Below are 22,377 nucleotides of genomic sequence, written 5' to 3'. Positions count from 1 at the left end.
GAGTCGAACATTTCTGTCTGTTTTATTTCTCCTTGAAAGCAGAAAGGAGGTTTTTTACTGAGATACTTTAATGAGTTTACAGAGCGCCGACGTCTCTTTCTCTGTGGATTCCCGTGTTTAAGTAATTAGATAATATCGGTCTCCATTAACCACAAAGAAAATAATAAAGAGAGAGAGGGCCTTGTTTTCTGTTACACATGCGCGTGTCATAAATACAAAAACATTAATTCAGTAATTACAAATGACTCTGGCTCATTAAAAAAAATGTGAATCCTGACGCCTCGCAGTGCCCGGAAGCAGCAGGTACACCACCTGTCGGAACTGGGGCACCAAAGCCTCGTTTATTCGTGGTCATGTGATCTTTGTGTTCGGTGCAGTATTTTGAAACATCGCGTCGGAGGCTCGACACAGCGAAGAAACGCTTTTCAAGCGTCCCATCCCTGCCAGAAACTCGGCCCCCTTCGCGCATGCGCTCTATAGTCATCACAGTATGAGGAGTGCAGAGAACAAGTAACGTCAGAGGTAAACAAGCTTTTATGTTTCTCGTTTACATATTCCACGCTCATGTTTGTAATTAAAGTGCAGAGACATTTTATTAAATATTCCGCTGGCCGACAGGAGGCCTGCGGCTGCTCGCAGCGGTCAGTGAGACTTGTCAGCCTAAGCTGCTTCAGCAGCAGCGAACTGTTAGCTGTGTTAGCTTCTGTATTCACAGTCAATGGAGAGCCGATCCAACTCCGCTGAACTGCACCAGCTCAGAGGACAGCTTTAAACATGCGACTGTATCTTCTCTTACGCTGGTGTCTTTTACTGAAGTGTTCTTTTAAAGCACTTTCCGCTTCGTCCGGTGTCATTCTGTGCTAATATTTAGAGCTAACATTGATAGCATTAGCATCTTAGCCGCTGTCAAATATCTGTTAAGCTAGACAGGGGAGGGACATTTAGAGCGACTGACGACCGAGACAGCCAATAAAATCTAGAGTAGGCGTCCTTAGGAGTCTTCAAGACCAATTATCTTCTACTAAGAAAGCTAAGGAATATCAAGCGGAAAGTCAAAAAATGTCTGTTTCATTCATTACAAACTGTTCGAGTTTAACATTCGCACATTTGTTCAGTCGAAATTCAGACTGCACCCGTGGAAAGCTGATAATAACTACACTAAAAAAGTTGGGCTGCAACCGTTATCAGAGACGGGCGCAACGTCATCATATGTATGCCGTCATCACGCAACGTGACGTACAGTAGCGTTCGCGACCTTTGACCTTTGTGTGTTGTTGCTTATTTATTTTTTTTAACTTACAACAATAGTTTGCAAAAATAGAAGAAAAAAGAAAATTCAAACATTTATTTGTTAAGGTAATAAATACAATATGGGGGGGAAACTGTAAAGAAAATAAATCTTTGACATATCTAGAGTTTGAGTTTATTTAGGAATTTGCTTAGTTCAACCTATACTCTGTTTATAAGTTATTAGAATGGACCGCCTTTGAGTTTTTATTCACCTTGTCCGTTTACACTTGTTGTTCCACAAATAATGAAACATAGCAAATAGAATATTTACAGTGGGGCAAAAAAGTATTTAGTCAGCCACCGATTGTGCAAGTTCCCCCACTTAAAATGATGACAGAGGTCAGTAATTTGCACCAGAGGTACACTTCAACTGTGAGAGACAGAATGTGAAAAAAAAATCCATGAATCCACATGGTAGGATTTGTAAAGAATTTATTCGTAAATTAGGGTGGAAAATAAGTATTTGGTCACCTCAAACAAGGAAAATCTCTGGCTCTCACAGACCTGTAACGTCTTCTGTAAGAAGCTTTTCTGTCCCCCACTCGTTACCTGTATGAATGGCACCTGTTTGAACTCATCATCTGTATAAAAGACACCTGTCCACAGCCTCAAACAGTCAGACTCCAAACTCCGCCATGGCCAAGACCAAAGAGCTTTCGAAGGACACCAGGAAAAGTATTGTAGACCTGCACCAGACTGGGAAGAGTGAATCGACAATAGGCAAGCAGCTTGGTGTGAAAAAATCAACTGTGGGAGCAATCATCAGAAAATGGAAGACATACAAGACCACTGATAATCTCCCTCGATCTGGGGCTCCACGCAAGATCTCATCCCGTGGGGTCAAAATGATCATGAGAACGGTGAGCAAAGATCCCAGAACCACACGGGGGGACCTGGTGAATGACCTGCAGAGAGCTGGGACCAAAGTAACAAAGGTCACCATCAGTAACACACTACAACGGCAGGGAATCAAATCCCGCAGTGCCAGACGTGTTCCGCTGCTGAAGCCAGTGCATGTCCAGGCCCGTCTGAAGTTTGCCAGAGAGCACATGGATGATACAGCAGAGGATTGGGAGAATGTCATGTGGTCAGATGAAACCAAAGTAGAACTTTTTGGTATAAACTCAACTCGTCGTGTTTGGAGGAAGAAGAATACTGAGTTGCATCCCAAGAACACCATACCTACTGTGAAGCATGGGGGTGGAAACATCATGCTATGGGGCTGTTTTTCTGCCAAGGGGACAGGACGACTGATCCGTGTTAAGGACAGAATGAATGGGGCCATGTATCGTGAGATTTTGAGCCAAAACCTCCTTCCATCAGTGAGAACTTTGAAGAGGAAACGAGGCTGGGTCTTCCAACATGACAATGATCCAAAACACACCGCCCGGGCAACAAAGGAGTGGCTCCGTAAGAAGCATTTGAAAGTCCTGGAGTGGCCTAGCCAGTCTCCAGACCTCAACCCCATAGAAAATCTGTGGCGGGAGTTGAAAGTCCGTGTTGCTCGGCGACAGCCCCAAAACATCACTGCTCTCGAGAAGATCTGCATGGAGGAATGGGCCAAAATACCAGCTACTGTGTGTGCAAACCTGGTAAAGACCTATAGTAAACGTTTGACCTCTGTTATTGCCAACAAAGGTTATGTTACAAAGTATTGAGTTGTATTTTTGTTATTGACCAAATACTTATTTTCCACCCTGATTTACGAATAAATTCTTTACAAATCCTACCATGTGGATTCATGGATTTTTTTTCACATTCTGTCTCTCACAGTTGAAGTGTACCTCTGGTGCAAATTACTGACCTCTGTCATCATTTTAGGTGGGGGAACTTGCACAATCGGTGGCTGACTAAATACTTTTTTGCCCCACTGTATATCCAACATTGAGGATAACCGCTGTGCTCCATCAAAACAAAAGAAAATGGCTCAAAAATATTGAACTGTCAAATAAACTCTCCACAGTAAAATGACAGAAAATGCTCACATCAACACTTCCTGTGTTTTTGTACCAGATGAAGACACCTCCGGACCGATCAGGCATCACATTTGAAGTCGGAGCCAAACTAGAAGCTCGAGACCACCACAAGAACTGGTCAGAAGACTCCTCCCCACCACCTTCCACACACACACACACACACACACACACACACTTATTCTTTCCCTTAGGGGTCGTCACAGCAGATGATCTGCCTCCATCTCACTGTGTCCTCCTCTGTTACTCCAACTACCAGCTCCATATTCAACAGCCTTTGCCCAAGATATCCACTCTCACTCTCCTACACACATCATAACCACCTCAGCCTTTCCTCTCTGACTCTGAGCCCTCCCTCTGATGCACTAATTTCTAATCCTGTTCATCCTGCTCACTCCTAGTCAACATCTGAACATCTTCAGCTCTGCCTCCTGTACAACCAAACATCACAATGGGCCTCACTACAATCTTTTAAACCTTCCCTTTCACTATTGCTGCTCTCCTTCTGTCACAAATCACCCCGACACTCATGTCCACCCTCTTTGCACTAACACACTCAAAATACCAAAAATTAATTGTTTGTTTTACTGAGCTTCTGCTGTTATGATGTACCACTCATTCAAGCTTTTAAAGTAAAGTGTGGGTTAGCGACTTCTTAATAGTCGCTTTGTTATGAGTCTGGTCTGTGGAAATCCGATGAGTGGATGATTCATTTAAGTTCCCACAGCAGTTCAGCCAACATACAGGAAACTTTCAGATACTGGTGATGATTTTTTTTCCAGGATTTTAATAAAGTATTTAACTTTGTTATGATTTTTAATCCACCAAATAACAACAAAAAAAGCAAAAGGAACAGACTTATATTAAATGAAGTAACACTGACTCATTGCCTTAAAGATATGCAACCAGCTGTGCTCATGTGTGAATTCAAAAAGCCCAACCTTTCCTGTGGTGCGTAAATATCCTCGAATTTGTAGCTAAACAAAAGCTAATTTTGAATGTGGAAATGATAAAGATTTTTGGGAGAACATACTTCAAATTTAATGGTGTACTAAAAGTTTGTCCTTCTTTTAGGTACACGGCCACCATTGAGAAGATTGATTATGACAAAGAGCGGGTCCTGATCCACTACCTGCAGTGGAGCCGTCGCCATGACGAGTGGTTTCAGTGGAACTCACCGTACCTGCGGCCGAAGGAGCGAGTCAGCCTGAGGAGGCAGGGCCTGAATCCAACGCGATCACAGCCGGTATAGAACATGTTAGACGTACACAGATGTTTCTTTTTAAATAGTTTTTAAAACATCAGTATCAGTGTCATGGCAGGGATGCTGATACTGAATAAGATTTTATTTTTCTAAGATGCATGAACTGAAATAATATATTTAATTCCTGCATATAAATCCTAGATAGTCTGCATTTGAAGTAAATGTGAAAATATCAGAGCCTCTACTACAACTTGATTCATCGTATCCACAATATATTTCTGTTATCATTTACCCCACCATCAGTCAGGACGTGGACAGACGATGAGGCTGTCATTTTAAATACATTTGAGGAGGTTAGGCTCATAATACAGACTGACAGTGAAGCAGCTGCTGTGGACAGAGCAGCAGAAACTGGGTGTGTGTTTTAGGGCTGCCACGATTAGTCGACTAGTCACGATTATGTCGACTATCAAAAATTTCGATGACAAATTTAATAGTCAACGCGTCGTTTGAAGCTTTGTAAGATCCAGAAAGACGCAGGAATAAATATTAGGATTTAAGAGTGTAATAGCGGACTGAAACAGAAGGTGGCAGCACTGCATGTACAAAGATGCCAGCTGCCATTAAACCCCGAAGAAGAAGAAGAAGCTGTCTCCAGTATCATAGCTGTTGTCCAAATTTACGGGCTGCATCGTTAGGAGGCAGCGTTTGATTACGTTACAGCGACGCGACGAAGGCTTTCCAAATTTGAAGATTTCTCCAAATGCGTCCTACTTTTCCCCGAATTTGAAGGATGAGTCGGATGTATCCTTCGTGGCCCAAATGATCCCAGAATTCATAGCGCGACCCAGCCAATTCCTGTTTCCAACAATGGCAGCAGCTACATAGTTTTAATATTACTCTTTCTGGGTCACAAAATAAACTTTTAACACATTTTTAGGCGAGAATGTAGCTTTGCAAACTTCAAATGTCTGCTCGGTTTATGAAGACATCACAAATTTGTAAAAGTGCCCCGACGTTTTCGGAGACTTCTGCTACCCACCCGCTCGATAGCTGGAGGGTTCTAGGCTCACTAGAGCCGGCGTAAAACACCAGACTCCCTTCACTACCTGTTATATTTTAGATGGCAAGGAGCAGACGGCTGAGTTTATTAAACTCCATCGAGACAATCTGCAAAATTCATTAAAAGTTTAATAAACTATCATCTTGTCTTTAGTTAGCACAGACCTTAAAAGCTTAAAGCTGTAAGCTAATGATAGTTATATAATAGCAGATGCATCCTGGTGCAATAAGCTGTACGTTTTACAGCCAATGGATGATGATCTAACTAGTCGACTATCAAAATAATCGTTTGTGGCAGCCCTAGTGTGTTTTAATAATGTTGGTCAAGAAGACTAGAAAGATTATGACAATAATAAGTTGAAGCTAGGAGAATGTTGACTGCGTAAGCTAACAGATGTTTTCTCTGCGACTCAGACGTTTGTTTCAGGCTCAAAGGTTCTGGCCTGTTGGACCGACTGTCGTTTCTACCCGGCCAAAATCCTCCGCGTCAACAAGGACGGTGAGGTTCAGCTGTGACCTTTTACCTCTGCTGTTTTTCTACTGTATTCTACTGCTGGTTGATTTACTGATTTTTGGGGGGGGAAGGTCAGTGCAGCTGTTTATCACAAGGTTGTCTGATAAATCACTAAGCACCTACCATCTGCACCCCTCACTAACTTTTGGCTATTCAATGGACCCATGCATATGTTTTCTTTCATAGTTTATATCGTAACGATTCAGATTTAGCTTGCTTCTGCACTTAAGAAGTAAGGCGGTCTTAATAATACTGGGAAAAAAATGAGGTGAGAGGCCCAAAATTTCAGCCCACCCCTCTGTGCTTCTTGTTCCAGTAACTTGACTAGTATGGAGCTAGGATTGTGTGTGGGTTCATTAATTACACTAAGTTACTCTACAATATAAGTCAGCTAATCCTGAGTGCTTTTCCTGATTCAATGATATTAATGGTATAATGCAGCTTACATTATTTTTACAGTTGAAGCTGATACATTGGACTGTTAAAAGCGTTTCATTAAAGAAAAGTCAAATAAATCCTGATTTATTCATACTAAAAACTCTGGTTTGGAGTCGAGTTGCTGCCTCAGGTGGGAGAGGTGAGCTATCTCTGGGCTTTGTTGGAGGCACTTAGGTGGAGATTGAAGCAGGAGATTGACAGAAGGGCTGGTGCAGCTGGACCAGTCTGTTGTGAAGAGGGAGCTGAGCTTGAAGGCGAAGCTGTCAATTTACTGGTTGATCTACATTCCCTCTCTCATATGTGACCCCGAGCTGTGGGTAGTTACCAGAAAATAAGATTGTGCATTCAAGTGGCAAAAATTGGGCTCTCCCTTCAGACAGAGCTCAGAGCACAGCCGTGCTCCTTTGCATCAAAAGGTGCCGGTTGAAGTGGTTCGGTCGGCTCTGACCCAGATAAGCTCAGTGAATGGATGGGCGTCTTTTATGTCCTCCCTTCATGCTGTTTGACTCCCGCTGTCCGTCTTTGGGTTGTTTGTGCTGCGTTCCTGTTGTTACTGAAGCGAATCGGCTGTTTTTGGAACATGATTGATCTAAACCTGGTGTTTGTGTTTTCCTGTGTCAGACTCCTACACAGTGCGATTCTATGATGGCGTGGTTCGGACTGTGAAGCCCACCAAAGTCAAACCTTTCCAGGAAGTAAGAAATGCTTCTCTCTAATTGGTCCTCGTCTACTCAGTGTTTCACACAATCACAACGTCTTTGATCCTTAATGTGTTTGTTTTTGTTTGTTTGTCGTTCTTAGAAATCCAGATCTGAGAAAAGTGCTGTGGGAAGCGAGGGATGGGAGGAGGGTGAGAGTGAGGAGGAGGAAGGAGGAGAAGGACAGGAAGAAGAAGAGGAGGAGGAGAAAAAGGAGGAAGAGGAGGCAGATGAGAAGGTGACAACAGAAGAGACCGATGCAGCTTTGGAGAGGGAGGAGGACAGGAAGAGGAAGGCAGAACCTTCATCCTCAAATCCACCTGCCAAGAAGAAAACAGATGACAGTAAGTAAGATGACCTCTGACCCCAAGCGCCCGCACACTGTAGATCTGTCCAGATGTTTGGAGGCTCTGCAGCTCGTCAGCAGGAGCAAATTAAAATGGTTAACAATGGTCTGTCTCTCTTCCAGGCAGAAGCAGTGGAACTCAGAATCAGCCAATCACAGCTAACTCCACCCCCCCAGCAGCAGCAGCACTTAACCCTGCCCACATAGACAGAGGTACACTTATCTCTGTAAACAGATATCTGCACAGGAATATGGAGAATACATAAAGGGTTTCTGGTTTCCACTTGTAGTCCGGGTTGAGTATGCACGAAAAAGTGAGGTCCTGTTTGCCGAAATGAAACCTGAAAACCTTCAGCTTCTAACAACAACTTAGGCTTTTATAAGCTTTTCTAAATATGTCTGCATTAGAAAAGCCACAACTGGGGCAGGGGGCTGCAAGTCTCATCCAGAATATCAACAGACGACACCGGCGGCTCTGCACCAGCAAATCCTACAGCAGCAGACTCACTGATGGTGCCTGAAGTCGACAGAGGAGGACTTTAGACATGCGTGTATTGGTCCAAACATGAGAACTCCACAGAACATGTGCACATTTTACATGGTTCTCTTAGCTTTAAGACGATGTCTGTGGGGACTGTCTCACTCAGGAGGACAGCAGACATAGTTCTTATTAGACCTGGGTGAGATGGACAAAACTGGGACATGTTTTTCATACCAGTCAAATCACTATTTCTGTCCAGCTTAAAGACGACCTCTACTCCAAAGTGAAGATAAAATGTTAATTTTGACTTAAATATTAATTATTTTGTGTCACACATTGAACGTGACTAATGTGCTGTAGAATATTATACAGGTGTACTTTGAGTACATAGTGCTAGTGTATGTGAGCATATAATAAAGTAAAATCTTAATTTTGACCGGTAAGAACGTTCAAGCCAACCCGAGGATAAAACCACGGTGAATGTGAGAAAATCCAGTTCTTAACAGATGAAACACAGTTTAACTTTGTTCGCAGGTGCTTCTCTTATTTGGATCAGTAAGTGGTTATGCTTCTGTAACGTACTTGACCTGTTTGTTTTATTTAATCTTTGTTTCAGATGTCCTGCTGGAGCGTCAGGCTCACCTTCCCACCACACACAAGTTCAGCAGAGAACCATGTAAGTCCCTCAGTCCTCCACATAAACACAAAAGGTTAGAACGTCTCGATGCATGCTCAATCATCCAGGTAAGTAAATCCCAGGACTGCTACGACCAGATGAACAGAATCAAACTTTGGGGACAAAAGTTTAGAGTTTAAAAGTTGTTTTTTTTGTCTAATGAAAAAAGTAGGACAGATAAAGACTGTCGGCTGCTCAATCCACACTTGTAATGGGGCGGGAACAGATTGAACATGAAAGGATATCAAATGTTTTAATTGAGAAAATTTGATGGAAGCGACGCCTCTCAAGAGAACATGTACAGGGTGATGTTTCCTCTGTGTCTTAAACATCTCCGAGCCAAGGAGACCAGCAGCTGGACTCTTGGAAGAGGAATCTTGTCCCATTTTTAGGTTAAAGCTGCTCAGCAGTTCTGGCTCTTCTTTGGTGTCACCATGCTCCAAATGTTTTCAGCCGTGCTGTTGGAATCGATGCTTTATGTGATTTTAGCATTGTTGTGCTGAAACATGAAGAAGATGTAGAAGTCAGAGATGCAGGCTTTTAAACTGAGTGCTGATATTGAGCCACAGGGTCTCCCTTCTCTTTTTCCAAAAGTCATTAAAACATTTGTCTGACATCGGAACAGTTTTCTGTGAGTTTTGGTTCAGAGAAGACGACGTTGTTTCTGACCGTGTTTAGATGTGGCGACGTGTTTGCGTGATGGAGCTTTAACCTGCTGCCTGAAGATCACGAGCATCGATGCTGAATTTCAGCCTCCATCCGCACGCAGATACTTCTCCAAATAATCTATAATAATAATTTATGATTTTATTTTATTGTAGATGATGAGACATTTAAAGTCTTCACAATCTCACATTGAGAAACATTATTGTGAAATTGTTCAGTTTGTAGACAGTTCTTTGCAGATTGCTGAACCTCTTTAGTTCTGAGAACGTCTGCCTCTCTTTATACCGACCTGCTGCTAATTAACCAGATGAGGTGCAACACGTTCCTCCAGCTGGTCCTTTCTTACTGTCACTCACTTCTCCAGCGTTTTGTTGTCTGAAGCATTTAATGAAATGGTAAAATGTCTCAGTTGAAATATTTAACTTGTTTTCTGCTTTATTGTGAATAAAATTCATAAGATTTGCAAATCATTGCACAGCATCCAAACTTTTGTGGAACTGTGGTTTTTCTTCAGCTCCAGAGGAATTTTAGATGCCGTCTTAAATTGACAAATTGTGCTTCTGAGCAGACATTTAATGTAGCTTCCTGTCCTCTCTTCGTGCTTGGGGTTACAATACAAAGGCATATTATCAGTGTGCAGCTGCTCCCTTCTTCTTTCTAAGCATGAAAGTGCTGAGGTTTCCTAATCCAGTCCCACAGCAGTTAGAAACACTCGGTGTGTCCTCTCCTCTCAGTGTACAGGGTGATAAAGAACCAGCCTCCACCCATCCTCTCCATTGAGCTGGACCACAACCCCTTCAAGTGCCCTGCTCCCGGGTGCACTAAGTCATTCAGGAAGGCGAGCCTGCTGCACTACCACATCAAGTACTACCACACCGACCAGCAGCTGGAGGAGCAAAGCAGCGCGGAGGAGGCCGTGAGGTCGCTTTATGTCCCACGGATTAGATACGGTGAGCAGAGGGCGGTGAGTTTAACGCTGACTGGAGCTATTTTGGGTTTTTTTAGGAGGAAGCGATCTTTTTCAGAGGGTGGCGACTTGGTGTCAGACAGGAGGAGTGAGAACTCAACCAGCGGAGAACATGGCATCATGGGAACAGGTACAGAGCAGAGCACAACATCAGCACATAGGAGCAGAAAACCAGGCCAACCAGCAGCGTTGGTGTCATTTCTCTCATGTGTGCCTGTTAGTAGAAGCCAAGAAGGAGAAAACGGGAGGACTGGATAAGAAGGAGAGGAAGAACTTCCTGCGAATCAAACTGAAGAAGAAGAAAAAGAAGAAGAAGAAGAGGAAAAGTCAGACGGGTGAGACTCATTGTGTCTGTTGACCTTCTTAAACTGAGATTAACAGGTTTGTAAGATATTTGGAGCCTAAAATCAGAGGTCTGCTCTCATCTAACAGTTTGAAGTTCGCTGTAGAAGTGTCATATTTTACCATCCATTTTCTTTCACTTATCTAAGTCAGAGTCATGGGGGAGGTCAGGTTGTCCCAGCTTCCACAGGGCGAGAGGCAGGGTACACCCTGCATAGGTCACCAGTGTGTCGCAGGGCTGACAGAGACAAACAACTATTCAGACTCACATTCACACCTGTGCCCAGTTTAGCATCACCAATTAACCTAACCCCACAACTGCATGTCTTTGGACTTTGAGGAAGACAGGACCCACCCAAACACGGGGAGATCATGCAGTCTCCATCCATTTCAGCTACACTGGCTTCCTGCTGACTTTCAGTATATTTTAAGATGCTGGTCTTGACATTTAGAGCCTTGCATGGACTGGCACTAGCTTACATCTCCGATCCGCTACAGCCCGATGTCCCCAGCAGGTCCCTGAGGTCATCTGATCAGGACTATAAAACAGACTAAGATGAGAACTAAGGGTCACAGAGCTTTTAGCCACTGTGGACTCTCTCCCTCAGACATTAAGACTGTGGACTCGGTCGTTGTTTTTAAAAAAACAACTCAAAATTTCTGCCTGTTTTATATTGTCTGTTTTACATTTTTATTATTTGTTATCTTATGTGCAGCACGTTGTGATTCTGTCTAGAAAGGTGCTACATAAATAAAATTGTATTTATTATTTATCTTCAACTCACATTTTATCTGTTATTGCACTTATTGCATCCTCAAATTTAAATAGAGTCCCATCTGACAGAAGTGTGAACCTGCGCATTAGTAACACTGCAGAAAATGAACTGCAGCGTGTTTGGCTCAGATTTGCTGTTGAGGGCGTTTTGGCTGCTCACAAACACGAGTGTAACGGGAAAGTAAAAACATTTATGTTTTGTTGGAAACGCTGCAGACGAAGCTAAAGCACCTTCACCACCTGTTTGTGATTTAAAACTCCTCTTTTTCAGCTGCTTCTCATTAGTTGTTGTCATTACTGTGAGTTACTGAGCACCAGAACAAGGTTGACAGCGTCCATGCGAGCACCGAGCGTCCAATCATTTTGTTGCTTCTCTCTTCTTCTCATCAGGTTTCTGCAGCAGCGACGATGAGAGCTCAGACAGACCTCCGATCACTCTCAAGCTCTCAACTGAACATCACAACACACACGTGCAAGGTGGGAAAACACACACACATTAATATCACAAACACTGATACGATGTAAAAATTCAAAAACTGAGTTTCTGTACTTTTAGCCGACGATGGCAGCGATTGGTCAACGCTGACAGCAGAGAGTGGAGAAGACACGCCCTCCTGGCCTGTTGGCACGGAGACGGAGGAGTGTGAGGTGGTGAGGTGTGTGTGCGAGGTGGACGAGGAGAATGACTTCATGATCCAGGTGAGACACACACAGGAATGATTTGTCTGTAGCTGCTTTTAAAACGAATCCACAGAACTGACAAACAAGTCTGAAAGGAGAGAAATGAATCATGGGAAATATTTTACATCATTCATGTCCATCAGGTTCTGTTCAATGTGAAAATTTTGTCTTTATTAGGACTTGTTTTGTCACTGAAGGCCTTTGTGTCAGGAATGCTCAGAAACACAGGATTGTTTCGTGATGCTGCTGTGACGTGATCCCAGTGTTTTCTCTGTGTGTGTCTGTAGTGCGAGTCGTGTCTGTGCTGGCAGCACGGGACCTGTATGGGTTTATACGAGGACAACGTCCCACACAACTACATCTGCTACTACTGCAGACAGACCGCAGGTAGGATTCACACTGTGAGCACTTACTGCTGTGCCGAGCCTGTGAAAGAAAGCAGGTAAAGGTGGATTATTTGATAGTTGGTGTAATATAAAACTCAAAGCTTGCATTTTATATGTTACAGCAAAGGCCTGGGAAAGTTCCTCGACCCCTTGTCGAGTGGTCGTAGGATAGCTCTCTGTGTTTAGGTGAAAGTCAAAGTGTGTGTTTGTATTGTAACCTTTTCTGACTGGTTGGAGAAGGACATGTGACTTATGTGTGTTTGTACCTCAGTGAGTGTGTGAGGCTTCGACGACACGAGCTCCACAGCTCAGGCTGAAGCCGTTTTCAGAGACCTGCTGGCTCTCTGTGGGTTCCTGTGTGGTGCTCGTGCTTCTCCTCTCATCTTGTTTTCATCTGTAATCCTCATTGGTCCAGGTTGGCGGTGTGCTCAGCGTTTCCGGTCTGAGCCCGACTTGTTGAAATCCGGTCACATGTTTGGCCTGTCGTGTGTGAAGGAGAACTACTCGGAGGTCAACGCCTCCAAGATCTCACACACCAGCCACCTGCTGGCGCACACGTACGGCATCAGCCAGGTCCTCAGCGCCCTGCAACTCAAAATCAGCCTGCTGCGGTGAGTGCGATCGCTCCGGCGGCCCGGCTCATCTGTTCGAGCCCGCAGAGACGTTAGCTCGGTCTGACTGTGGCCGTCTTTCCCCGCAGCTCGCCGTCCCACCCCGACCAGCAGCTGTGGAGGTCACCGTGGAAGCAGGAGGAGAGGCACAGACTGACGTCCAGCCCGAGAGGAGAGCCGCCCGTCTGCTACGTCAGCAGCGAGCACTGCTATCAGAAGCCTGGAGCATCATGGGAAAAAGGAGAGGAGCAGGAGAAAGAGAGGCCGATGGTGACGGTGAAGCAAGAGCGCAGTGGCGAGGAGAAGGTAGAGACTCAGCAGACACTCGTGTAGCCTTTTAACTGTTCACACGTTTCCTACTCAGAAAGCCGAAACAGTCGTTCACAAGTGCTCACCAACTCGCTCCACTGCCCGAGGTAACAGGACACAAAACATTTTCATTTATTTGTGCTGTTCACACTGATGGGGGGGAAACGGACGACCGAATGAGTCGTACATGAGCAATAAACTCTAAGCTCGGATTTCACTCCTGCATTAAGGCTGAACATCATAAAATCAGAGCTGATTATTTTGAGCAAAGACGATGAATCTCTTTTTCTGTCTCCTCAAAGCTCTTCTCTGCTGTGAATTTGAGACGCGTGAATCTTCAGCTGTTGGGGGGTTTAGGTGTAGTAAAAAAAACAAAGCCTGGCTCACTGAGACCTTGAGCAGAAGCAGCGCCTCACGCTCGCAGCGCTAAGCTCCTGCTGTTGCTATGAGACCAGTGAAGACCAGTTAGAAGCTCATTCTGGTGAATGTGGAACTATTTTTACCTTTTACTGAGTGTGAGGGGGGGGGAGCGAGAGCTGCAGAGGATACTCTGTGAAGATACACCAACAGAAAAGCTGTAACAGGCTTCCTCTGCACAATCACACAGCCAGAGATTTTACAAACGTAAGGCTCGTCGGGTAGATCATGAAAACCTGTCATCTGTTTGATTTCATGGGGACTTTGTCGTTTTTCAGACCAGTTTCTGATCCTGAATTGTTTTATTTCTCTTAACTGTTGTAGAATTCTTGTAGAATAGAAAGAATACATCATTAGTAGCAACGAAATGGAGCTAAAAATAAACGATTGATGGAGAATCAATAAGTGAAACGAGCAGATCACAGTGAATTTACTTAAGTGGACCAGAAGACAAGATGTGAGATGTAAGAGAGATTCTTACATCCAGAGAGGGTCACGGAAATAAAAGGTTTCGACAGGTGAGCCTGTGGAGGGATTGTACGCTCCTCCTGTGATTGGCTCATGACTCTGTTGCCACCGGTGTCTTTTTCCTGCAGTAGAGGCTGTGGCCGTAAACTGTCTTTGAATTTTTATCTAAATCTTAAGGAGATCACCTGTAAAAAAGAAAATAATTATTTATTTATTACAGAATAAGCAGGCCATGACTTGTAAAACCTAAATTTCATATTAAATTGTAAAGTTACTGAAATATAAACTGGAGATGTAATCTAATAATATTCTAATTTCAGTTCGGCTATTAGATGAAAAGCGATAAAAACTGAAAAATGTCCACCTGACCCTTCAGAATCAGCTGATCTCTTTGAACTTTTTAAATACAGCAGAAACTCCAGGACTCAGAATCCAAAGCCAGCATTATTATCTGTTTAACCAACTCTGAGCATCACGGCTTGTATTGTAGCTGCAAGAGGTTTAACACTGTGATGTAACAGAAACAAGGACCTGGGGTTCTGTGGGGGCGAGGGGTAGGCCGCATTTTCTCCAGAAAAGGGAATTTTCAAGCATCATTGGCAGAGTGTCGTTATTCAAACCTGCTCTCCAAGTTTGTCAAATTCACTGAAAAACGAATTAGTCTTCGTGTGTCTCTGGCTGCTGTTTGTTAAAAGCATCTGTCATTCTCTCCGTGTAGGAAATAAAACCTGAAGATGTCAACAGGAGCGCAGCTCACACCGCCGCAGACAGAGACGCCACCGCACTCACAGATGTGCACAACATAAAAACAGAGAATCACGCAGGCGGCGGCGAGCAGGCGCACACTCGGACGTGCGCAGCGGAGCCTCGCGCGGCGTCGGTGGCCGAGTGTCAGCTGAACCTGCTGGAGCACATCGAGTCCCTGCACCAGCAGATCAGCGCCAGGATGGACGTGATCGAGAGAGAGCTGGACGGTAACGCACACGTTGAATGTAAAAGACAGAGTTGCACACAACACTCCACATTAATCATCATTCAGTGTTATTAAAATAGTCACGGTGGCTTCGTCTGGTTACGAAAGCAGAGAGAAATATTTAGAGAAAGAAGCAAGTAAGTAATTATCCACCGCGAGTTAGAGCCATTCTAGCTGGAGGAGAATAATTACTGAGGCGTGGGAGGAAGAAGAGAGAAGGTTCGGTTTTTGCGTCGCTTCACTTGGAGGGGTCGTGAAGCTCATGCATCCTGATCGCCGTGTTCCTGCCTGCTGCTCCACTTTCACCGTATTGATTATTTAGACCTGACATTATTGTGAAAAAGTATCTATCGCATCTTCATTGCATGTTTGGCCTTTAATTTAATTGGGATTAGAGAGGTCTCGCTTCACTGCTGTACATCATGTATCTTGTGTGACTGACAGCAGCGCGTGCCTGAGCGTGATACAGCAACGCTGGGTTGGACGTGATGAGGCGTCAGAGTCGTGCTGTGCTCCTAAGTTACACCTCGGTGTTAGTTTGTGTCCACATGTGCTCGCTGCTGGTCGTAAAACTCGCTCTTCTCTGTCTTCAGTTCTAGAGTCCTGGTTGGACCACTCCGGCGAGCTCGAGCCTCCTGACCCTCTGTCCCGCCTCCCGCAGCTCAAACAGCGAATCAAACGGCTGCTGTGTGACCTGTGCACCGTGAGGCGCCTGTCGGTCTGCCGCTGACCGCCCTCCCTCTGAACTCTGACGAGACAAAGAGCGTGAAACTCTGAGTTGACTGTGGTTTGTTTCCCTGCAGTTACAGGACAGCGCCCCCCTGTGGTGGAGAAAAGGTGCTCTGCAACAAGATGGTGTTTTGTTTTTTTTGTTTTTTTAATACAACGCGACTGTTCCTGAAACGCCTCCAGCCGGACTTGAGAGCCCGTGTGAGCACCAGGCGAGGACGAGTTAGGTCATTGATCAGCTGTCATCCGTCTCATCGGGACGGGATGATGTTTGTCTCTGTGGAGGCTGAACGGACGCGTCGTCTGCCATCAGCTCGTTGTTTTTCTGCCAGCCAGCATCGAAGTGTAACAACGCACACAAAGGATTTGGATATCGTATATTTTCTAATTGTACTAATATTGCCAGTACTAATAATTGTTTGTTTGAAAGACTCTTGGAGGGTTTTACAGTCTGGTGAGACCAGGAGGTTCTTAAGGGTTGGTGACCACTAACTGCCTTTTTTTTTTAATGTTAGGAATCAGTGCGATGTGGAGCAACAACAAAACGGCTTCAGTGTTCCTCAGGAAGGATACCCTTCAAGCAGCTTATTTTCCTACCCACACATATTTAATCTGACTAATTTACTGCAGGACATACCCCTTACTTTTATTTTGAAAGTCACTGCTTCATTGTTGTGTGGTTCCTGATGACTGATGTCATCACCGCTGGGGTGGGGCAGCACCACAGGTTAATTAATCATTGATCAATAATCATTATGCCCAGTGTGAGGCCAAACACCTTTAGTTTATTTGTCACTTCCAGCATGAAGAGACGTTTACACGTTTGTGTAAAGCCACGACTGATTATGACGACTCGTGAGCGTCTGTGGGACTCTGCAGCAGTTTCAGGTTTCAGCGTTTTTGCTCAGCATTGGACTGATTCCAAGCTTTTTTGTCTTCTGTAATAATTTAAACCCAGAATGGAGCAGCGGGCTTTGTACCACACTGTGAACAGTGAGGCATGTTTAGGCTGGTGTTATACAAATCTTGAATATGGTTCAGTTTTCGTGTACGTAAAGCTCTGAACCAGTCAACAAAGATGCAGGAGGTCATCACTGTGCAGACTGCAGCAACAACCAGGCAAAGCCTACTGGGGACTCAGTGGTGAGCAATGGCCTTGATCTGTCCCACGGGCCATGGTTTGTTCCTGGTCTTTGACTGAAGGAATGATGTCACAGATACATGCAGCTGAAAGAACGTGTGGGCTCAGCCGTAGAGCGGACGAGGGGCTGTGGCGTCCCCGAGGGAGCTCAGAGTAGTCGCTGCACCTCCACGTCTAAAGGAGCCCGGTCATGAAAATTGCAGAGGGAGTCCACGCCTGGAATACCTACTTAGCCCACTGCCACCAGCAGACGGGCAGAAGGAAGATGGAAAAATCAGCCGCAGGTTAACAGATACTGAGGTTTTCCTTTCACGAGCTGTTTCAGTTGCTAATTTGAAGTTGATGCGGTCAGTTTAACCGTTTCAGACAACTAAAAATTCTGCTCCTGCATTTTTCACTCATTCAGAATCAAACAGTATATCTTTTAAAAGCACAAAAACTCGACACCAAATGGTGTGAACCACTTATAAAGAGCACAGAAACAGTAGCTCTTTGTACTAATCTGTCGTTTCTCACCTCTTTCCGGTCACCTCTGCTGAGCGCTGTTTTCACTACAAGTGTCCAACAAACGAAATGCTTCCAGACTTTCAGTGTCTTCAGTGGAAAAACAGGGTTTAAAAACACGCATGTTTAAATGGATGTAAACAGCTAACTGCAGAGCCGATCACATTCAGTTCTGTTAGAAAGTTATTCGGGGAAATTCTGGGAATCATTTTGCAGGAGGAATTCATCCATTCGTGGTATGATTCACTGCTGGCTCGAGCTGTGAGAGGTCACCCAGATGAGGTTGTGGTGGCAGACTGTCATTACAGTGTCAGCTTTGGCGTCCTGTTGGTGTTTCTCTGTTAAAAGCCTCATTGAGGGAACAGTTTTCTTCCCCTCCTCCTGTCCTCGTTTATCTGCTTTTCTGCATTTATTTGTTTGTTCAAATAGACAGTATCTTGGGTTGTGAACAGCATGATACATTTTTTATTCTGGACTCTTCAGTGTTAGCTTTGCTTAATTCACAGTTAATAATTTATCTGCTCTGTTTGAAACTGTTTCAGCTCGTCTGCCTTTAAGGCTACTCTTTCCTAATTGGTTGCTCCTCTTAAATAGAAGATTTGGACAGTAGGTGGGTGGGGCTTATGTGCCTGAGATGACCATATTAGTAATATCCTCTTTCTGTGACATCATACAGATCCAGGGAGAGAAAAAAAGCTGCCTGATATGTGGGCTCACAGCAAATTGTTCTTCATGTTAAACATGAACTTCCACGGCTGGCCCCAGAAATAAGGAAAAGCAGAGTATGTCCCCGGCTTTTTATTTTTTAACAGCTGGCTCATAATAAGTTTTATATGTATGAGTTCTGAACCAGACTGTCCTGCACAGAATCAGATGGAGAAAACTGCAGGTGCTGTTGTTGGTGCAGTCTGCCATTAAAGCAAACAGCCTACTGTTAGATTAAGAAACCCCAGCAGCTTTAAAATGTACATATGTCTGAATGAAGTTTTATATTCTTGAACAAGAAGCTAACTGTATATAGCTGTAGATTTTATTTTGATAGAATGGCTTGAAAGTGGAACTTTCCAGGAAAACAGTTCATTTCATGTTATTTTCAGTTTTTCCTTCAGCGTCTCGTTACACTCTGAAAAACTTACCTGCTTAACGCTGATGTGTCTTTAATCCAACCTGTTGCTTCTCTTCAGTTTTTTAAAGTTTTATTACCACGCCGGCTAAAGATGCTGTGTTACGTATCGCAGCCCGCAGGGGCGTCTGACTCAGACCACATGAACTGTATATAAAAGATGGACACATAACATAAAGTCACCAGAACAGCGCTTCCTGAGATTGGCAATATCAGGAAGCGTCTCATAGACATTTCATCCAATCAGACAGCTTTTCACAGCCACAGTCGCCGCCCTCTGCTGGTCATCAGAAAGCAGGTTTAAGGCATTTACGTCTTTCTTTCATATACAGTCCCAAGTTTTCATTTTTATATTCATACTCTTGTTTAAAGCACGAGGAAATGTGTTTTTCTGAGGAGTTGTAGCTTTGAATAAAGGTATAAAATCCCAGTCGGTGTGGTTGTATCACATTCAAGTGTCTGGATTTAAAGACCGCAGTGCTTTCCAGATTGAATACGTGCCCACGTGTTCATTACTCCTGTTTGTGGTTTGAGTTATTTTTAAAGATTTATTTACTATGATCAACTTTTTAGTTCAACAAATGAGCACATCTGGATGCTTTTCAGCTATTTAAAGATATAATTTGCATTACTGAGACGACTTTTTAGGCCACATGTATCCCAGCATTAATGAGTCACGCTGGGCGAAGGAATTATACAGATCACACAAACAGAACAGCTTGGAGAGCTTTTTTATTTTAACTGGAATTGAACGGATTAGAAAAGATTGATACTTACTGAAGAGCTGAGATTATGCTTCAAATATAATCTAAAATCCAGTCTTCAAATATGAGATGAAAATTATCCATAAAACTGGCAAATATTTATCATTTCAAATGTAATATAACTGACCCCGAGATGTTTACAAGGTAACACACAGAGCACGAGTTACTCCCTAACCCAAAGCATATTCCTGTTTGTTTCATGCAGTTTTTGTTGTCCCGCTGAGACACTGATGGGTTTTTCTTTGTGTTTAAACCTAAAATCAGAGGCTTTAATCTGAATGAGAGGTTTTCCCAGGCGAAATCAAAAATGTAATAATGATAAAGAATAAAAAGGTTGGAAAATTAAACAAAAAATGTGAGTGAATGGAAAAAACCCATTAACATACAGAAATGAAAAGATGGAAACTGTTAAATGTGTGATCGTCTCTCAAACAGCATCTACAGATTATGCTGATCCAGACTTTAGGTCACAGATTAGTCCTCAGCAGAGAAGAGAAAACTCACGTTTAAACCTCTGACGTCCATCATCTGCCGCTCTTCACTGTTGAAGTATGCGGTGCCGTCATGCTCTGATCTCAAGAGCAAACCAGCGTCATTGATACCTACGAGTGAAGAAGGGATATAAATGGCCTGCAATCTTCAGCAGTTAGTTTACTAGATTTGACCAGGATTTCATCATTAAGGGACGGGATGACATTTTATGGTTCTTTCCATCCCATGATCTTCACTTAACTCATGTTCATGTTAACAATGAGAGAAAAAATGGTGAAAATATTCAGGACAGCAACAGTTTTGAGACACCTGTCCTTTGATAGATGTGTCAGTGTGTGTGCAGTGACACAGAAAGTGTTGTGTTCAGGTCCAGTCAGCCAGATGGTCTCACTGTGCGTCCGCAGACCACCGGGACATTTCCTGTTGGCACAGACTGTGTTACACACTACAGTCCACTGAGCAGCAACATAAAAATGGTATTTCCAGGATTTTATAGACGAGCTGGGACAGTAAGGATTGCATCATTAGTCTGATAAACAGGCCTGTAATCTCCACACAATTTCCAAAAAACCCAGGACAACAGCCTGTAAGACAGATCAGCTGATCAGAATATAAATGCAAAAACACAGTCCTGGTGGATAAAGCTGCTCAGAGGAACTAAGGTCTTTGATCCATTTGTTTCTGCATGGTGACCAATATTTGAGCTTAATCTCATTGTGCTGGACGATTTTCAGCTGCTGCTGAAATAATTTGGACTTTAATTTGGTTTCATTTCATCTGTTTTTACAACATGCACAAAAAGAAACCATTCTTTTGTTTTTTCAGTTTGAAACTAAATGCCAGGATTTTGTTTCTCTTCTTGCCAGAAAACCGAACATCCCATCTGGCTTCCTCACTGGTTAACTCTCCATTACTCCTACATTAATGAAGAAACTACCAACTCAAAGTTGGTAGAGAGATAAAATGTAATCCTGTGTTTTGTCTCAGACTGATTATTATTTCCTGTTCCAACAGGACTGTGCACAAAGCAAGGTCCACAAAGGCATGGATGAGTGAGTTTGGTGTGGAACTGCGCTTGTGGAAGAATGTTCAAAAACTCTAATAAACCTGCACAAAGCCTTCTTAGAAGAGTTGAAGCTGCTATAGCTGCAAAGGGTGGTCCGACATTATATTTGACCCTATGCATTAAAATTGGGATGTCACTCAAGTTCACATATATGTGAAGGCAGACAAGCGAATACTTTTGTTAATATAGTGTGGCATAAATATATCGTAATATAACATAAAGTCATTGCAGGTGTGTTATTAAGGTTTATTAAATATTTCATTCTTTTTTAACACATTTACAGTAAGAGGAAGAACAAACCAATGTCTCTACATACAGTCATGAAACAGAAAGTACACTCTTTGAGTAACAACATTTAATATATCAGGACATAATAAAAAGCATTGTGTCTATTTCAGGACTTGAAATGAGGTAAATCCAACCTTAAACGAACAACACGTGATATATTACACTGTGTCATTGTTTACTCCTCAAGAGGTGTGTACAAAATGTAGTAGTCCCTTACTGCTCCCATAAAAGTTAAGCAGGCCAGTTGGTTTGATTAACCGATTATCAGGATTTGGGAGCACCTCTGTGATAGAGAGGTGCTGTACAAGAGCATTCAGGTGTGTGAACACAGTGCCACAATCTTTAAAGTGGTCGATGTTCCAGCAAATTCCCCTCAAGGTCAGACTATACAATGCTCAGAGAAATGTAAAAGATCCCAGGCCGCATTTAAATGTTTAAGATCAGGACAGGACCATTGAAAGACTGAATGTTAAACAAGTACAGTTTATTGAGCAGATTTGCAGAAGAAAGTCTCGTCTCTCTAAAAAGAACATGGCAGCACAGCTTAGATTTACTGCATCTTAACAAACCACAAGACTTCTGGAACAATGTCCTTCAGACAGATGAGAGCTAAATGCAGATGTTTGCATATATAATGCACAGAACAACACTTGGAGTAAAGCAAACACATCAGTACAAACACTTCACACCAACTGTATGCACGGAGGCTGAGGGTTGGTGATTTGGGCACCTTGCAGTTATTGACCATGAACTGTTTTCTATACCAAAGTACTCTGGAGTCAAATGCGAGGCCACAGCTAAAGCTCAGATCAAATTAAATCATGCAACATGACTCAGTGTTGGGAAGGTTACTTTTAAAATGTATTCCACTACAGATTACAGACTACATGCCCCAAAATGTATTTTGTAACGTATTCCGTTACGTTACTAAACGAGAGTAACGTATTCTGAATACTTTGGATTACTTAATATATTACCATGCTTTTACAACTA

General features: G+C 43.4%; 1 protein-coding gene across 2 annotated transcripts; it reads left to right on the top strand.

The window, feature by feature from the left end:
• Positions 1–2: 2 nt before the first annotated feature.
• Positions 3–19,204, top strand: LOC113013297 (PHD finger protein 20-like). 2 transcript variants are annotated; one of them, XM_026154095.2, is made up of 18 exons: positions 3–522; positions 3,304–3,383; positions 4,338–4,509; positions 5,944–6,028; positions 7,103–7,176; positions 7,283–7,523; positions 7,649–7,738; positions 8,623–8,682; positions 10,083–10,269; positions 10,354–10,445; positions 10,540–10,650; positions 11,823–11,909; positions 11,989–12,131; positions 12,401–12,500; positions 12,915–13,110; positions 13,200–13,416; positions 15,023–15,278; positions 15,871–19,204. In XM_026154095.2, exons 2-18 carry the CDS (start codon positions 3,304–3,306, stop codon positions 16,005–16,007), a joined length of 2,328 nt encoding a protein of 775 aa, XP_026009880.2. In that variant the 5' UTR covers positions 3–522; the 3' UTR covers positions 16,008–19,204. The 2 variants fall into 2 exon arrangements, with proteins under 2 accessions (XP_026009880.2, XP_026009879.2); XM_026154094.2 differs by having other exon boundaries at positions 10,537–10,650.
• The last annotated feature ends 3,173 nt before the right edge of the window (positions 19,205–22,377 follow it).

This window comes from Astatotilapia calliptera, chromosome 20 (genome assembly GCF_964374335.1).
Source record: "Astatotilapia calliptera chromosome 20, fAstCal68.1, whole genome shotgun sequence".
NCBI classification, from domain to species: domain Eukaryota; kingdom Metazoa; phylum Chordata; class Actinopteri; order Cichliformes; family Cichlidae; genus Astatotilapia; species Astatotilapia calliptera.
This window is presented reverse-complemented; position numbering and strand designations above follow the sequence as displayed.